The sequence below is a fragment of the Notamacropus eugenii genome, chromosome 3 (assembly GCF_028372415.1).
Source record: "Notamacropus eugenii isolate mMacEug1 chromosome 3, mMacEug1.pri_v2, whole genome shotgun sequence".
Classification (NCBI taxonomy): Eukaryota; Metazoa; Chordata; class Mammalia; order Diprotodontia; family Macropodidae; genus Notamacropus; species Notamacropus eugenii.
This window is the reverse complement of record NC_092874.1, coordinates 161,410,132-161,430,368: the sequence shown is the minus strand read 5'-3', so window position 1 is coordinate 161,430,368 and position 20,237 is coordinate 161,410,132. Positions and strand designations below refer to the sequence as shown.

General features: G+C 35.3%; 1 protein-coding gene across 3 annotated transcripts in view; it reads left to right on the top strand.

Annotated features, from left to right (window-relative positions):
* SEMA3E (semaphorin 3E) overlaps positions 1–20,237 on the top strand; it is a 344,413-nt gene that overhangs the window by 186,417 nt on the left and 137,759 nt on the right. For all 3 annotated transcript variants that reach the window (XR_011976936.1, XM_072653225.1, XM_072653226.1), the window contains exon 2: positions 3,993–4,153. Coding sequence is in view for 2 of the 3 variants with exons in the window: in XM_072653225.1 (XP_072509326.1) it covers positions 3,993–4,153 (161 nt within the window). In the remaining variant the exon portion in view is untranslated. The remainder of the gene's footprint in view (positions 1–3,992; positions 4,154–20,237) is intronic.

Below are 20,237 nucleotides of genomic sequence, written 5' to 3'. Positions count from 1 at the left end.
AAGCCCAAAGGCCATCTTATCCAACCACCTTATTTTACATATGTCGAAACAGATACCCGGATAGGTGAAACAACTTGCCCAAAATGATAAGGCTGGGATTTGGACCAATGTCTTCTGACTCCGAATTGTTCATTCTTTCTATTGTGCCGTTTCTTTATTTGGCCTCTAAAGCTTTTTACAATCTGGTTTCAACCTACTTTTCTAGACCATTTTTTTTTTTTGTGCATAACATTATACTGCTGGACTCTGCCGTCTTCCCTTAACTGCAATAGTATTCCTCTTTTTAGCTTACTTCAAGACTTAGCTCATTTCCTACATGAGAATTTTTTTGATTGCCCTCAATTATTGATCTTCTTTCTCTGCAAATAAATGAGCAAACCAACAAATAGATAAATAAATGAATGAGCTAATGCATGAATAAGCAGATAGATAGATTAAACATTTAGCAAATTAATAAATTAAAGCTGCCTTGCTTTCACAGAGGGCTGGAGAAGTTCAGCGATTTCCTTAAATTCACACAGTTTCTGCATTTTCAGTCTTGTCCTTTTCCATGAACTTTTCCCCAATCTGGCATCCAGTGCCTTCTTGCCTTTCCTCTCCTCATCAAAATTTATTCTCAAAGCCTTTACTCATATTACTATATTAAATGATCAATGATAACTTAGTGTTAGATTTATCTCAATCTTGAGACTGATGGAAGTCTTATGACGGTGGAGTTTCAGACATCAGTCTGAAGGTTGGGGAAGTCACGGAAAAAGGATAGCTATATCCACAAAGTAACCTTAGTGTTAGTTGAAGACTGACATTCTTTTGAGGAAGCCTGGTGATACAGTAGACAAGAGTACTAGATTTGTTGACTGAAAAACCTGAGTTCTAATTCCTTGTCACCTATGTAATCCTAGAGAAATCACTTAGACTCTTCTCAGCCTCAGTTTCTTCATCTGTAAAATGATGATTATGAAAGCATCTATCTTCCAAGTTTTTGGTGAGGATAATGTGAATTAATGTATAAAGTGCTAAGGATAGTAATAACTAGCATTTATGTAGCTCTTTAAGTTTTACAAAGCACTTTACAAGTGTTGTCTTGTTTAGTTCTCACAATAATATTGTGAGGTAGATGTTATTATCCCCATTTTACTGAAGAGGAGACTGAACAAGTGTAGCACCAATGCAACATTCATAGCACCTACAGGAGCCATCTATATCCTGGTGCAATTCTGAATCACGAAATACAACAAGTTCCCCACGGGGAAAACAGAACCAAAACATTTATTCAGACACCAAAAAGCCAAATCCATCATAATCTACACAAAAAGCAATGCAGCATGTGACCCAGGCAGGTCATATGGGTCTGTTAATGAATGGGAAAGATCTTCCCATTTAAATTATCATTACAGCAAGTCAAGGATTTACCCAGGGTCACATAGCTAGTTAGTGTCTAGGTGAGATTTGAACTCAGATCTTTGTGACTCTAGGCCCAGCCTTCTATCCATTGAACCACTTGTCATTTCTTCTCCTGTTTCCCACTGGCTGCTCTGCTTAGATTTGACTCCTTGAACATCATGTTTTCCCTAGAATAAGCTCCTCATCCAAAGTCTCATTGTCAAGGAGATTGCTTCATCCTTGGTACCTCAGTCTGTCCCCTCAATTGCCTCTCCTCTCTGATGGAGAGCTGAAAGGTAGAACAAAATACTCCCAAAGCTTCCCTAGAGAAGACTCAGAATTCTAGCCAGCTCTTCATCTTCTACCAGGTTTTGACTGTACAGTCTTTCCCCATTAGATTGTAAACTACACAAGGGCAGGGACTATCTTCCTTATTTGTATCCCTAGAGCTTAGTAGAGTGCTTGGCACATGGTAGGTGCCTAATAAATGTTTACTGATCATTGACTGTTGTTGTATTTCCTGGATCTGAAGTAATTGACAAAGCAAAATAGAGAAAAAAAGATCAAGAGAAATACTCTGGGAACCCCCTCTCTATTCTTCAGTTTCTGGGCCTCAATTTCCTTCTCATCAGTGACTCAATTTAATTTTCTCTTCTTACTTGATTTGCTTTCTTCATGTGTCTCAGATTTCTTTTGTTTTGATATGTTTACTTTTGTTAATTTTCAGAGAATATACAGACTCTGAAGTGCAAAGAAAGAGGGGAAATAGGAGGCAAAAGAGAACAAATTAAGTGAAAAGGGAAAAACAGAAATCTTAAGCATAGAGAAGGGATAAACTGAGAAAGTGAAGAAAAAAGTTTTCTTTTTCAAGAACAATTATTATAGCTAGCACTTAAAGTTTGCAGAATGCTTTTTTCATCAGTTACCTCATTTCATCTTCATAACAGTCCTAGGAAGGAGGTTCTTTTATTATACCTATTTTGCAGGTAAGGAAACTGAGATAGGTTAAGTGACATACCCACAGTCCCATAGCTAAATGAAGATGCCAATGAGGCAGAATTTAAATTCAGGCAGATCTTTTGGATTCTGAGACTCTCAGAGTGTCTGCCTTTATACTCTTGGCTGTGACCGGGAGTCACAAAAGAGTATATTTTCTATCATGCTAAAAGAAAATGTTTCAATTATTTTTTTTATCTGACTTTTGTTGTCCTAGTAAACATTTCAGAAGGAATATTGTAAAAAGTGCTTAATTTGGAGTCAGCAGAGCTATGTTCAAATCCTGACTGTTCTGCTTGCTATCTATGTAACCATGAGCAATTCTCTAAATCTCTCTGAGCCTCAGTTTCCTTTTCTGTAAAATAAGGAGATTGGCAAGATGACCTCTAAGATCTCTATCAGCTCTAAATCTGATAAACCTTAGGCAAAATGTCCAATAAATGTGACGTATGCTATTTTATCAGCATAAGTAATGAATACCTTCCTATTTGACAGCTTGGAAAAATCGCCAATGTGCTGAAGTTTCTTTGCCCTGGGGCTGGAAACAAATCTTTTGTACCCTTTCTGAAAAACTGCATAAGCTCTTAGGCCTCATTCCTCACCCTCTTTAAATACTGAGGTAACATGATAGAAACAAGAGGCTTAAAAAAAAGGTAGCTGTAACAAAAAACAACAAAGGGTTTGGCTTTAGAAGTGAATTGCTTTTTGATAACATTTCAAAAAAATGGTCTAAGGGCCCTTTACCTACATGTTAAGAGTCTTTATGTTAATATGTGCCATATATGCACATATATATATGTATATATATAAGTATCCACATACATGCACATACACACATGTGTATGCACACATATATATTCATAACTCTTTTGTAGGCACTGTTCCAGGTACCCAGTCCACTACTGACAGTAACCAGAGTTGAATGCAGTCATCAAGGGGTTAGAAAATAGATGCCCCTCCCCTTCTTTTTCACTAGTGATTAGCATACTGAACTTGACCTCATTGTATTAGCAATTCTGATGGTTTCGAGACTTAGAACAATCTGAATATAAAATTGGCTTTCAGAACAACAATTTATAGGACTTTTCGGAATTGTTTTTCATCTGGAGCTAAATGGGCACCTCTCTGGAAAGATCTGCTAGGAGTTGGAGTTTCTGGCTGGCAAATAGAGAAACTATCAAATAATTTTTCCCATAGATTCAGGTTCCCTTTTCATCTTACAGTAAGGACTATAACAGAGGATTCCCCCACCTTCCTTTGGTTGTAAACAAAGACAATTTTTGTTACTCACCTTGAAATCTAAATGAACAAGTTTTATTCTCTTATTTTTTTTTTATTCTACAAGTTCGAAAATTATTCCCAGGTGTGCTGTATATTTAAATAAATATATTATATGTATATTGATAGATAGGTAAGTACTTTAAAGTTGTAACCTAAAGGACAGATATCTGTACCTATATCTATATTTCATCTATGTCTCTCTTTGTCAAAAGAAACCTTTACTTACCAAGTTTTTTGAATATCCAAAACAAAACTCTTAAGATAAATGAATAAACATGGGACCTGCTTTTTTTACCTTTGTATTTATCATAAATATCCTGGTTGTATTTCAGAGCTCTGGGATTTAAATAGGACATCAGTCTTTCATAGTCCTTTTGGATTTCTCGACCTCCATGTGATGTTGCTGGATGAATATCAAGAACGACTGTTTGTGGGAGGCAGGGATCTGGTATATTCCCTCAACCTGGATCGAGTCAGTGAAGGCTATAGAGAGGTATGGCAATATCAAGCTCTATTTTTAGAAAAAAAAATGCATGAGTTTATTTTGTATTCTATTCTGGTAGCTAGATGGTACAGGGGGTAGAATGCTGTATTTGGAACCAAGAAGAGCTGAGTTCAGATCCAGACTCAGACACTAGCTATGTGACCCTGAGCAAGTCACTTAAACCTTTTTGCCTCAGTTTCCTAAACTATAAAATAAGGATAACACCTTCCTTTCAATGTTGTTGTAAGGGTCAAATGAGATATTTCTTTTTAAATTGATAAATGGCATTTTATTTCTTCCAATTACATATAAAAGATAGTTTTCAGCATTCATTTTTGTAAGAATTTGAATTCTAAATTTTTCTCCCTCCCACCTCACCAAGAGAGCAAGCAGTCTGATATAGATTTTACATGTTTAGTCATGTTAAACATATTTCCACATTAGTCACATTGTGAAAGAAAAATTAGAACAAAAGGAGAAAACTAAGAGAAAGAAAAAGATAAAAAATAAGAAAAAAGTGAAAATAGTATGCTTCAATCTGCATTCAGATGCCCTAATTCTTTTTCTGGATGTGGATAACATTTTCCATCATGTCCCTATTGAAATTGTCTTGGATCACTATATTGCCAAGAAGAACTAAGTCAATCATAATTGATCATGGCACAGTATTACTGCTACTGTATACAATGTTCTGGTTCTGCTCACTTCACTCAGCATCAGTTCATACATGTCTTTCTAGGTTTTTCTGAAATCCTCCTGCTCAACATTTTTTATAGCACAGTAGTATTCCATTATATTCATACACCACAATTTGTTCAGTCATTCCCCAGTTGATGGGCAATGTCCAATTCTTTGCCACCTCAGAAAGAGCTACTATAAATATTTTTGTACATATAGGTCCTTTTCTCTTTTTATGATCCAAATGAGATATTTCAAAAGCACTTTGCAAACCTTAAAGAACTATATTCATGCTAACTTATTATTATTCTTTTGTCATTTTTATAATATCTGGGAAACAGTTATTTTATGAAATAAACTATTAGCCAACAATAATGAGCATTTAAGATGATGTTGAAAAACATCTCAAATGCATTTTCAGCAAATCCTGGTCCCATCTGTATCCCCAGCAGGCTTCTAACTCCTGCATTTGGCATTCTTTTTGTATGACCTCCCTCCTTATTACCACACCCTCTGTCCTGAGACCTGTGTGTAGAACATGTTGAATTATTATTAGCATCACTGGATTTTTTCAATGTCAATAGCTGGTTTAATGACATCTAAAGAAATGTGGACATATAACCTCAGCTTTAACCTTGTGACAGTGCCTGATTTACATTAATTACGCTCTGGATGGACTTGGAAGATTTGAATCCTAAATCAAAATTAGCAAATTAGTTTTATGAGAACGATTGTTAAGAGTAAGGGAAATGTTAAGGTTTTTAAAAATTATTTATTTAAATTTTAATTTATGAAATAAAATGAGCATTCCCATAACACAGTATATTAAAAATGATTGCACTTAAAACTACAAATCTATTATGTACAACTTGCTATTCCTTTCAATATATGTCGTTATAATGTAAATTACTTTTTCCCTTTTTTTCTTCCCATCCCCCACCCTAGAAAGGGCTACAATTAAACATAAATATGTGTGTATGTGTGTGTATATATATATGTTTGTAAAATCATTCTGTATGTACTTCTAGTTTTCAGTTCTTTCTCTGGATGCAGATAGTGTCTTCTTTCATATGCCCTTTGTAGTTAACTTGGGTATTTATAATAGTCAAAAATGAGTTATTTACTTAAAAGTTGTTTTTAAAACAATATTGCTGTTACTGTGTGCAATATTCTTGTGTTTTTGCTCATTTCTCTCTTCATTACTTCATGTAAGTCTCTCCATGTTCTTCTAAGCTGATCATTTCTTATATCACAGCAGTATTTCATCACAGTCATGTACTACAGCTAATAGAGAAAATCTTGACAATTTATGCCACAAAACTACTTTCCTATACAATATGGAGATAAGTTGAGATTGAATTTTTTTTCAGTTATATGTTGTATCCTCATCTATAATTATCTGCTTCCTTTTTTGGCATCTCCAGTCTCTGTCCCTCAGTAGCTTCTCTAAGTAGCTATTCTGATTCTGGGCTGAGTTAAAATTCATCTAACCTGTTATGTCTATTTGGCTGCAGAACATGCGTCATGTCCCCTTCAGTCATTTTCCAGGAAACTAGGGTCTATTCGATGTGGCCATATCTCTTCTCTTTCCCCATCTTCTTTTTTTTACTTCTTGCTCTGCAACAGTAATCATTTTAAGGATACCTTTGGGGGAATTAAAAAAATGTATTGCAAACAATAGCCCTATGGCTCCATTTATAGTCCTTGTGACTCACTGGATCAAAACTACTTTTTTTGACCCTACTCCTTTATGCATGCTGTATCTTCCTATTAGAATGTAAACTCCTTGAATTCATTGGAACTGCTTTATTTTTATATTTTTATCTTAGCACTTAGCAGAATGCCTGTTGTCTAGTCAACATTTTTTTTTTTAAATCATGAGTTGACCTCTTTCCTCAAACATACTCAGATCTCTTTGATTCTTAAAGGAAAAAAAATTCCCACTCTTAGAAACTTGCTACTCATTATAGTTAAAATCCAGACTCTGTGTTCTTTTCCCCACCAAGTTGCATGAGTGTTCTATGGATATGTGCTACTTCCATTTCTCCCTATCCATTCCCTTTTTACTCCCTGCAATCATGTTTCCACCTCCACTTCTAAATTGAAACTGCTTTTTAAAAGATATTTATAAATCCCTTCTAAGTTAATTCAGTTGCTTTTGCACCATCTTCTTTCTCTTTGATCTCTCTGAGGTATTGAATACTGTTGACCATCCATCCTTGAAATTACATCTCTTGATCTCTCTTTTTCTCTCTGCTTCCTCCCTCCCTCTCCCTCTCCTTTTTTTGGATTATCTTCTTTCTCTGAGATTCATTCTTTTCAGAAAGCTCCTTACTCTACCCGAAATTGTGAATCTTTCCAAGAACTCTCCTTCATTCCTCAGTTTGTCACTTTTTACACTTAGCCCTTTAGTGAACTTATTCACTAATAAGGTTTCAACCATCCCCCTCTACATCAATGGCTCCCATATCAACATTTCCAACCTGAACTCTTGCCTCTGCCCCATCACAAATTTTTTTAAATTATCTCCCACATTCTTCAATTTGAATGTTTATAGCCACTACAAACTAAACATGCTTAAGATAGAACTCTAGTTGACTCCCCTCTGTCCTTCCTTTCCAACTATTATAATTTATATCAGTGATATCATAATTCCTCTGGAATCATTGAATCTCTGAATTAGAAGAAACCTCAGAAGTCACCCAGTTCAACCTAACCATGAATTCTCTCTACAACATGCCTGATAGTCCTCAAGAATTTCCACAAAGACCTATAGTCAGGGAAATACATTACCTTCTATCAAAACCCCTCACTACCCCCCACCACAGACTGTGCCAATTTTAAACCTTTGTATTTCCCATATATATCATAGAGTTTTACACATGCTAGGTGCTGAATGGAATTGAAAAGCATTGTATGTTGTTGAGAGAATATCATTTGTTTGCTTAAAAAGAAAATTTTTACATGCATCAAATGTTATACTTCTTGATAACTTGACTCATTTCTAGCAATACAACTGGTGATTTCTAGTTGAGTCCTTTTTTTTCCCTGTGCAAATTAGGAAGCTTATGATAGTTTGTATTTTTATCTTTATCTAGGTAACAATAAACATGACTTCTGTAGCTTTCTTGCAAAATTATCCAAGTTCCCAGAGTATAATGTGAGAATTCTTTGAACTCTAGATATAATTTCTTCAGAAGAATGTTCATGAAGTTGTTCTTCAGCTTCACTACTTAAATGGACCTATGATTTCACTAATAGAAATATTCTTTTAATTTTTGCAAATAGCATCTGATTGATACCTCATCTTGTAGGATCATTGTTCATATTCTCTCGTAGATCCTCCTGGGAATGTAGGTCCAATTTACTAAAATCCCATCTCTAGATCTTATAATAGTGTCTTGAGTATCAGTATAGCACTTGGCCCACCTTCACTCTTTAAGATATTCCATATCTGTCCCTATTCAAACCCCTTTCTTTTAATAATGAATTATAACTTTCAAGTTTCAATCAAAATAAAAACTATTGTGAGTAGAAAACACTTTTCCATATGCTTCTTTTACTATAATTGTTTTTATATCTTTCATAATTTTAGAAAAGTTTCCACAAAGGGCTGTGAATTTATCTTAAGTTATTGAAGCAAGATCAGATTCCCTAAAAGGTCAACAGGTCCCCAACTGGAGGCAGGGTTTTCTTTATACTCTTTAAGGAAATTCTTTTCTGTTTCATAACTGGGAGAATTTGTCTTGGCTTTAAATCTGAACAACATGAAGTTAATCTGTGTACATGCATGAAATTAATTAGTCATAAGTGTTTGTACAGTGAATTAAGTGATTTGCAGAAAATGTAAGTAAATTGAGCATAGTAAGAACATGAGAAAAGTAGCAAAATAGCTTGGATGGCTTTAAAATACAGTTAGATTTTAAAGGCTATATATGACTGAAAATGAAGTATGCCTAACTTACCTACTGAGTGTTCTGAAGGGTTTCTATTGTAGACTTTTACTCTGTTGAAAGAAATGTATACCTTTCAACTAATCCTTAAAACAAAACAAAAATTAAAGAGAACACCTTCCTTTCAGTATATTTAAAAATGGGATATGATTCCGTCTATTAATTTGTGGGATTTAGTTTTTCTCTCAAAATAATTGTATAAATAAATGACCTTTTCAAAGATCACTTACTAGTAGCTGAACCTGTGATGTCATCAGGTTACAGAATGCCCATTTCAGAAACCCTTCCATTGATGGAGCCTGGCAAATGACCTGTAATTAATACCCATAAAGCATAACCTGTGTCAATGAGACATTAAAAGCCTTGCTCATGACAATAATACTGCTAGGATGTGTCAGAGGCAGAATCTGAACCCAGATCTTGCTAATTTTAAGGCTGGCCACCTAGCCACTACACTACACTATTTCTGACTCTCAAAAATAGCTTTTTTTTTTTTTTTACATGATGCTACAATTTGTATTTCTGTGCCTTCTCACAGCCTCACCCATTCATGGATTATACTCCCTCCTCATCTCTGCCTCATAGAATATCTTCTCTTCCTTCAGAGCTCAGCTCATGCTATTTCCTACTGGAAATTTGTCATGATTTCCCAATTGTTATTAGTGCTTACTCCAGAAATAACTTTGTATGTAATATTTATTTAGTTATATATACATATATACACATATATATGTATACACACATATTGCTCCCTCCCCAAAAGAACATAAGCTTCTTGAGGGCAGAGGCTGGCCAGTTCTTGTCTTTATATTTCCAAGACCTAGTGCAATACCTGGCACATAGAAGACACTTAGTAAATGATTTTTTCAATTGAATTGAGTTGAATACAAATCATACATTAACATAGCAGATCCTGATTGAAGTCTTTTCCTGAAATCTTTGATGGCTTTGTTTTCCCTCTTTTATCATCATGTTTTATCAGTTCCCTCCTCCCTCACGCCCTTGTCCTCTTCAATTTTAGTGTGGAAGGCAATATACATAGATATAGATATATATGTATGTATGTATCTATATTAGATTTTGTTTTTTTGTTTTTATTTCTTTCTATGAATAATAATATTTTAATGTTCCCTTCTAAATCATAGAGGTAAAAAAAAAAACATTTACATTCATAGTATAATAAAAGACTCAGAGAAATTCCTCCAGCAAGATATGACCTTCCTCTATGAAGGATTTTAAGGATGCGGTCAAGAATCATATAGAAGGAAAAGACACAAATAAATTTCGATAGAATGGAGAACCTTTATTGAGAATATCATCAATATCCACCAAAGAACTGTACGAAAGAATATGTGGTATGGATAGGACCAGTGCTTTCTAGACAAGCTTCTCTGACTTTGTCCCCCATGCAATCTGACTGGTTTCAGCCTCAGTGACACAGATTCCAGGACTGCGACTATAAAAGATCCCTACCATGTGCTCTTGGGGCCTCTCACACTCAGAGGATCCTGAGAACATGGAAGTAGTCATACTAAATGCCTTTCCAGATGGAGGGCAAGAGGGGTCCAGAGAAGTTAGTACCTCTGAATCTTTGCTCTATGTCCTTTCTGGGTTTGAACAAAGTAAACCTACTTTATTCAATAACTCACGTAATGTCATCTCAGTCTAAATTAAGGGGACATTTGAGGTTAGAGACACATTTACAATGTAAGATAATATAATTAACATTAGATAGGGGATCAAAAGATTTGAGTTCCCAATACAATTCAACTCTTCTCTAGCTTTGGGACCTTGAGTGTCATCCACTTAGCTTAAGTGTCCTCATCTGTAATTGTATAGAATGTGATATAAAAAAACTGCAAAATCCTCCATAATGTGCCTTCTCTTACTTGGTCACTATTCCTTATATATTGTAACCTATTTCTAGAGTGAAGCTAAAGGGTCCAGCAGGTCTATCTTTGATGATCAAAAGGGAATAGCCAGTGTTCTTCTCCTTTTCCATAGTGCCCAACTATAAAACTTTTTGTCACACCTATTTTCAGGAGGTACCTGTTTGCAGCACCCAGATTTTATTTCCTGGAAACAGGATAGTCCCTCTCAAATTTCATCCACTCTGGGAATTCTTTTTTAATACTGGAGTGTGGCTTATAAAAATAGACTTGTAAAATGTTCACAGTATGTATGAAAATTCAATGAAGTCATAATCTGGGGGTAGAGCTTAACCATATGACGCTGATGGCAACATTTTAAAAAATAGACATACTTCTTAATACTAATTTATTAGAGTTACAAAACCCCTTTGATCTTCACAACAACCTGTGAAGTAGGCACTGTAAGTATTAATTTGCTGATATGGTTCAGTCGTTTTCAGTTGTGTTTGCCTCTGTGACCCCATTTGAAGTTTTCTTGCAAAGATTCTGGAGTGATTTGCCATTTTCTTCTCTAGCTCATTTTACTGATGAGAAATCTGAGGCAAACAGCGTTAAGTGACTTGCCCAGGGTCACAGAGCTAGTAAGTGTCTGAGGTTGGGTTTGAACTCAAGCAGATGAGTCTTTGTGACTTCAGGCCCAGAATTCACTGCACCACCTTCCTGCCTATAATTATTAATACAGATAAGAAAGCTGAGGTTCTGAGAGCTTAAAAAGACTTTCCCAATTACCCACAGTTAAAATATCATTATTTAGAGTTAAGCCCAGAATGTTTTTTAAATTCTGAATCTAATTCTCATTTCATTACATCATATTATATAGACATCTCCTCCAAGGGAACACAGGAATTATCCATCTGAAGAATATTTATTTGCAAATGAGGGAAGAACGTCATTAATTACAAACAAGCATGTTTCTAAATGAATTTCAAGTTGTTTTCCAGAACAACTGTGACAACTCATAAGCTGTATCACTCTTAGCTGCTAGCTTTCAGGGCGTGAGGTGAATCTTAAGAATTGTTTTCTTTTGCTTTTCCTTTGTTATTGAATTAGAGTCTGTTTTCATATTGTCACTGACAGTTTGTAATTCATCTTTTGACAGCTGGAAAATGATGAGCTTGCATTTTAATATGCAAAGGTCATGCATTCTAGGATCTTCTCTCAATTAAAAATCATTTTGGGGGAGAGGAACCATTTTATCACAGTATTTTAAGTACAAATATCTATATCATATCATATCTACTTTCAATACCTTTCACATGCTAATATAAATTTGTGTATATAAAATATTTGAAGATATACCAGATTCACTGTTGCTTCTGTACCTTGCTAGATATGGGGAGGAGGGTGTACATACACGCATATACACACACAATAGGAAAACGGGAAGATGCCTTTAGGTTTCAGAAATGTAATGAAGATTCAGCAAATAAATTGGAGGAAGAGAAATCATACAAATGGGAACATAATGAAGTGATAACAAGAGGATTGCAGAAGTCAAGTGACAAGAAAGAATGCAGGAGGACGGGGAGCAAAAGCTACAGAGATGTTAAGAAGGAGAAGGTCTGAGAAAAGATAAATTTAATAGTGAAGAAAGCATTACTAAATTTGAGATCAGTTTCAGTTGGGTGACAGAATGGCAAGCTGGATAGCAAAGGAGCCAGAAGCCAGCATGTCAGTGGACTGAGAGAGTGAGATCTGGTTAAGAAGCAGGAAGACCTAGACATCTTTGAATCCAGCAGGAAAGAAGCTGAGAAGGATGGAGAGAGGGAGAAGGAAAATGAGAAAGAGAGAGACAGATAGAAAGACAGAGACAGAGAGAACATAAAAACATGAATGAATGAAAGGACTGGAGGAGATCAAACGCCAAGACTTTTACTTTCTAATGTTCTGAAGCCTTCTCATCAGACAGAGCAAAGGAGAAGAGAAGGGTAGTTGATTTAGAAGATTTTCAAGTGTGTAGTAAGTGGCAATGGAGGGCTTACAAGCACCAAGGATAGATTGTTTTATTTCTTTGTTTATCCATTGATCTGTTTATTTGTTTGTGTTTTGAGTAAATTAAAGGAGAGATCATCAAGGAAATTTATAATCCTTTTGAAAATGTTCAGTGCTTTCAAATGCAGTTTAAAATATAGTGCATAAGTCTATTCTTAAATTATATTAGTCCCTTATCTGCTGGGATATGTTTTGAGAGGACCAGGGGAGGCCTGAAACTAAGGATAAACCGAACCCCATACAGTTAGTTCTTGTTTTATGGAAATTCACATTCTGCAAATTTGACTTTATGTAAAAAATTCCAAATGAAATCCCCATTCCCCCCCAAAATTATAACTTTACTCTACGATACTGTATGCTCTTTCTCAGCTCCTGCCCTTCTCACACTACCCAGCCTCCCTCCCCAAACCCTCCCCACCACGAAACAAAAACTTGTTGAAGTAAAAGCAGAAGGATGGATGCACAGAGAGACTGCTACCACCTCAGGATTTGGGGCTAGGTTTGACACTAACTTCACAAAGAGGGGGGACCTTTACCTTGCTTTGTCCACTCTGCCCTGTGTCTCCCCTTCTTTAGTACCTCCTGTCTGGCCCCACTCCCCCCATGTATCCTTGAGCTGTGTGTCAGCCTCCTCCATTCATGGGTGCTTGGCCCCCTTCCTTCTTCCCTCCTTCTCCTGGAATTAGAGGAAACCACTGGAAAGCGAAACCTCAGATAAAGAGGGGACATATTTTCCTCAATAAATTTAATTTCATGTGTTACCTTTCCAGACTCTTATATTTTTCCTTGCAAGTAGGAATGAAGAGAGAGAAGTGGAGAACTAGAAAGAAGAAAAACTGCTTGCTGACCTTACTCTTTTTCAATTTAATGGAAATTATATGGTGATCTTCAATTCATTTCCGTTTTTTTTTTTTACTTTCCCCTACTTCACACTTAGTGGTATAAAAGATCAGAGGTGATATTCCAGGTAGGAATCCAAACAGCATTCCACTGTAACTTTGGAAAAAGTTCTTTTTTAAGCTAAACTAACTGGAGTAGTGTGGTGAATTGTGCTTCAGAAAATGATCCCACATTTGCATATCTATTGAAATGCCTAGACCAGCAGTTTTTAACCTGGGGATCATTGGGCTGCATGACCTCTTGGATTCCTTCTGGATCAAGATCTAGAAGCCCATTTTGATAGCTTCACTTAAGAATATATAAGAAAGCAGACATTGATCTTCAGGAGCATGCTTCCCAAATCCTGGGGTATATTCATAGAGCTTGACCATTCCTTCTTGACCAGCCTTGGTGCCAAGAATGACATTGCTCTGTTAACTCCTTTTCTTGTCAAAGGCACTTTTAAATGCTTAATTTTCCTTTCATTGAGGAGCATGACTTCTCTTACATTGCTAGCTGTATGCTTACCAATGATTTTTCTCTCACCAGCAACAAGTGCCACCCACTACTTAGTAAGTAGGAGGAGCCTGATAATCTTTTAAGTTGAACTGAATTGCCATGTCACCATTGGGTCCTTACTTAGGGCTAAACAAGTACTTCACGTAACTTGAATTATTAGGTCCCCATACTATTTGCTCACTATTAAGGAGCTCACTTTCCTTTGTCCTAAAGGGGAGTGGGGAGAGGAAGGACAGTGATATTGAGTATTTGTGAGCTAATTTTAGTTATTGACAAGTTTTGCCTGAAACCCATACATACTGATTTTATGGGGAGTATTTCAAATGACACTTGACCAGTTTGGTGCCCACATATATAATGATAACAACTCATAATTAATAGTGCTTTAGATTTCATAAAGTGCTTCATGATAGAACAGTGTTTTTAATTTTCTATACAAGTCCTTTGCTCCTTCTGAATCTACAATTGTCCAACCTACGTTGGACAGTGTTGTAAAATTCTTGTTTTCTTATTGCTTTAAGAGGAAAGAGAGCCCATATATTTGTTTGAGCTTATTTGTATATTTTAATAACAATTTATCTATTCATTTCCCCCAAACTTTACTTCCTCTCTAAAATTCAGATTACAAAAAAGCAATCCACTTTCATTTAAAAACTTATTTCTCATCTATCATGTCTATAACGTCATACTGTTCATATTCAGATCAGGGCATATATGGTAATTGTAGAAATCTTTTGTTGACAATTTTATTCTATACTTTCCTTAATTATTCAGCTTAATGATCTTGTAAAGGTAAGAAAACCCTAGATATTTTAGAGATGAGATTAATTTTATGTTGAATGTGGGAAAAGACATTAAGGATGTAATTGGCATATAGATATCAGATAGCAAATTACTTTAATGACAGCAGTCGTTGTTCACATAGAAGGTCATACATTGGGCCAATACAGTTTGTGTAGTGTGTGTATGTGTGTGTGTGCGTTTATCATGTTGTTCCAGTACAAATGTGCTGGAGAATTACTCATTGACTATAAGTCCTGACAAAGTGCCAAAAGACTGTAATTCTGGCACATGACCAGTTTGAAACATTATGACTATAGTCATTATAAGTAAGTTTAAAGACAAGGAACATGTGGCAGGTTAAAGGGTACCATTTACAACCAATTAGTACCTGACTTATAATGTTTTGCAAACAAAGTCCATTTTATTGTCTTTAAGCAATATTTGGCCATGAGGCAGGCAACTAAAATACACTTTGTGGGAGGCAGTACTGAATACATATATGTCATCCATCCATACAAAGAAACATATAAACCTAATGGCCCAAGAATTAGAATTAAAATAGTAAAATTAAGAGGTGTAACTTGGATAGAATTATACTGTGGAATGTCTCACTTAAAATATATTGCATTAATCTTGGCTGAAATTAAATATGCTATTTTATGGGAAAAATTATTGAAATGATCCTTTTCATTTAGGCAATAAAATCTGTTCATCATTGTCATTTTGTTCCTGACTGCTTACACTTCTGTTGGATGTCATAATAATATCTTATAATAATAAGCTGTAATAATCTTAATTCTGCCATCATTATGAGACCCAGTGGGGTGCCCAGAAAAAATGACTTTTTTTTCTTAATTTTGTCTGTATTCTTTAGTCCCATACATAGATTATGAAAGGTCTGTTAACCAGCACAAGGATGATTTTACAGAAATATTAAAGCTAGTACCATCATGTAATTGGATGTATTTGACCTTCTACTTTTTATTCCCTTTGTCGAATAGGGAATTTTGAAGTACCATCATACTCTTTTGTTACATTTTAACAATGTTTTATGTGGAACAAACAGTTTCATTTCATGAGGTTTTATTGTTATTAAACTGTGGAGCAGAACCAAAAAAGCTTATTCTGACTGCCAAAAGAAATGAGAAAAATCATCTTCCTTACTAACTTGGCAGAACATGTACACACTCTGGCTGCAAAATATACCCCTCTGTTTCCATTGTGGTCTTTTTTTATGCCTTTTTTTCACGTTGGTGATGAAATGAAGGGTGCAATCTTTAGCCTTGTCGACATTTTAAAAATTCCCTCAGCCAAACCTGATCCCCTTTTCATTCACAGTGAAGCCCAAGGCTTATATGGAACTTGGTTGTGGCTTTTCTCCCTTTGGTTACTTCACAAGTGCTAGTAGTCTCTGTGGATGACTTTCTTACCTTCCTAACTTTGATCACACCATTCTTTCTCTCTCCTCTCTCCCTCTGGAATCCTATGCATCATATATTCTCTGGAACCTAACACGCTGAAGTAAACCTTTCTCTTCTCTGAGCCCAGAGAATACCCATTATTTGGAAAATAGGAACATTAGGCATATAGGAGCAAAAACACATAGGTACATCGTTTCAGATTTAGAGGAGAGCTTAGGGGACATTTAGTTCACCTTCGTTTCATTAAAAAAAATACTGAATCTTATAATAGAATCATAGGAGCATAAGATTTAGAGTTGAAAGGAACCTTGGAAATCTTCCAGCTACCTTAACCCCATCACTTTACAGATAAGAGAACTGAATTCTAGAAAGTTTGAGGGACTTATGTGCTCAAGAAGTCATTTGAACCCAAGGTCTTTAAATTCAACACTCTTTCCTCACTAGCGAACTATTTAATCGTTTCCCTTATGTTCCTTGTTGTCTTTAATGTGTGCATATATAACAACTAAATGTTAAAGGTATAACCCCTTACACGTAGTAGTAAGTGCTCAATAAGTTTTTGTTGATTGACAGGTTCTTCTTTAGTCAACTTTAGTTGGTGGTTTAGTTGAGAGCTGAATGCAGAATCTTAAGATCTTAGGTTTGTCAGTTCTAATAGCTAATTCATACCAATTTTCATATGAAAGTAGCTTATCTAATTTTTAAGCTTCTTGTCTGGAATAATCATTGTGAAATAATAATTTACTTGAGGTTCGAGATGCATCAAGTTGTTTAAATGACACCAGTTAAATCAGCTGAAAAATGAAAACCTCAGTTATCTTGGCTGATATTTTCAGAGTTGCATGAATTTGTTTCTGGCTTCATGTAGAAGCAGCCTGGCATGCCAAAAATTTGGACAATTAAAAGAATGAGTGGATGAGTGAAGTTTCTAACATGAGGAAATTGAGCCACTGAGCATATTGTTCTATATATGAGTCACAAATATAGAGAATTATTTTCAATAAGAGAGGCTTGGTCTAGAAGGAGGGAAATAGGTTTTGTCTAAGAACGAGTCTATCTAAGGTTAAGAAAATCTTATCGGTAAAAAGTTGATTTTTATTCTTTTGGTCCACAGTAATGCAAAAAGACCATTTACTAGTGTATAGAGGATTTATAATTTACATCAGTTGGAGAGGGTACTCCTACCAGTAAAATCATTGGTTCTTTTAAATGTTGACATTTGTGCCCTGTATTTCATTCTAAGCTCAACTTGCTATGCTTAAAGCCTTTCCTTTTCTTTGTGCAGCAATTAGCCAATCTGATCAATTAATTCCCTCCTCTCCCCCCAAATCATTCAAATTTTATGTTCCCTCTGGTGTGTATATGTATGTTATATATCTATGTCTCTATATAATCATGATGTTGAATATGTATATATACAATATATGTATATATGTATACATACAATAAATATATGTGTATATACATATGTATATATGATGTGTGTGTAAAATTATACATTTTTAATGTAAAAGTTTATCCATTGGGTAATAAAATAAAAAATAACATGAGGAAATAATGTCAGCCAAACAAAGACTTCATTGCCTCTTCAGGTTTGATATATTAATAGAAATACAAAGGCAAATTATTTAGTGCAAATAATCCCCTGTTGAAAAGACCTTAGAGTTCTTCTAGGCAGATCCTATTGTTTAACAGATTATGAAACAGAAGTATCAGAAAATTGACTAAAATTCAGTTCTTCTGTTTATTATTCCAATGTTCTTTGCACATCACTATAACCATAACATGGATAAGTTTCCATTCTGACATCTGAGTTAATTCCAGTAGAATGCTGATTGGGGCTGGACCTGATTCAGGCCAGTCTCCTGATAATGCTTGATAATGGAACAAAATGAAAATTTGTAGGTCATTCAACAGTTAAGGAAAGGCTATTTACTTAACTCTAACAGTAGAAGCAACCTTCAGAACTGAACCTTATCTGAGCTGCCCATCATTGTTTGCAAACATCTGAAAGAGCCCCTCATAGATGTTTTTATAGTCAGAGAACCAGGAAGTGATGTCAGTAGCCTGATCCTTTAATTCCTTGAGGCCATCATGCACTGAAGATGGTTTCAGTAGCTTTTTAGGAAAAATTAACCTAACTTGCAGTAGATGGAGCTTAGGATATTGCTCTTACTAGGTCACTGTGTTCTATATGGAACCCCATTATTTAAAGAATTGAAGGATATGAATATTTGGATATTTCTAAGACTCTAGGATTTCATTGGTATGGGTGCTCCCTCTACTGGTGGTCATTGTAGCACCTTTTCATTTTACATGATTTTTGTCTATGTCTTACCCTAAATCCTTGTATCTACCATATGCCCTAGATGGAAGGAAAGAAGGAAGGAAGGGAGAGAGAGAGAAAGAAAAAAGAAAGAAAAAACCAAAGAAGAGAGAAAGGAGAAAAAATAGGCATTTATTAAGCACCTTCTATGTCCTGGGCATTGTGCTAAGAACTTTACAGATATTATCTTAATTAAATGTCACAATGACCTTGGGAAGTAGGTGCTATTTTTGTTCTTATTTGCTATATTTATTTGACATATAGGAAATGGAAGCAGGCAACAGTTAAGTGATTTGCATAGCTATTAAGTCTGAGGCTAGATTTGAACTCAGACCTTTCTGACTATAGATCCAGCACTCTACCTGCTATACCTCCTAGTTGTCCTTAAGTCACTTAATGGTTTGTTATTACAGTGCTGGATTTTGGTTGTCCATCTTTTTATCCCACACTTTGTTATTGATTAACCTCTTGCTCTGATCAGCCAAGCATTTATTAAGAACCAGCTGTGTGTCAGGCAATGTGCTAGGCATTGTTGATACAAAGATAAAAAAATAAGAAATCCCTGATATCATGAAAATAATATGTTCACATAATATGTACACAAAATAAATATAAGATAATATTGGTAATATTGGTGCTGAAAAGGCACCAAAGAAAGGAGTAAAGAAACAAACCTTTTCAAGCACCTACTATGTTTAGATAGTATGCCAAACTGCATTCATATATTATCTCACTTAATCCTAGGAACAACTCTAGGAGTTGGCACAATTATTATTCCCATTTACAGTTCAGGCAACTGAGGCAGACAGAGGTTATGTAACTTGCCCAGGGTCACGTAACTAGTAACTGTCTTGAGTCAGAATTTGAACTCAGGTCTCCCTGACTCCTAGCCTAATTCTGTATCCAGACTGAGCTGAATTTTCATAGAGCTTATTTTTTTACTCTGTATGTCTTTTCCCTTTAAAAAAAATGATCTTAACTTCCCTGTGTGTGTAATACATACATACATACATGCATATATGTATATACATATATATGTAGAACATAGGGTTTTATAAATAAAACTGTGAATCTCTATTATGTACAGCTTGGTTTTTTTTTGGGGGGGGATCTAATAAATTGAACATGCTACTTTCAAAACTGTCCTAGCTATATGTGATTACTCCTAATCTTCCTTTTGTTTTCTTCTATGCATTTTAAAAACTTTTTATCAATGACCCTTTTTTCTTCCTTCCTTTCTTCATTCCTTCTTTTCTTGACATTTTTAAGTGATGTAGAAGTCATCTTCTGTTCTGTTATTAATATCTCTCCTGCTAGTTTATCTGTCTATGATTATTCTTTAATGGAGTTTTCTTCCTTCTGAGATCTTTGACAATTTCAGCCTCCCCCCTCCTCTTATGTTACCCTGTTGATCACTTTTCAACTCCTTCTCCTTTGATGGTAGTTATCCTAGGGCAGCACCTCAAAGCTGTCTCAGCTTCCTCTTATTCCGAGCAATTTATTTTGACTTGCTTTAGTCTCTTCGACAGGTGATTTCTTGAGAGAAAAAGCTATCCCAGCTGGATTTTGGGTCCTTGGAATACCATGTATGTTGGTGTCCTGATTGAGCTC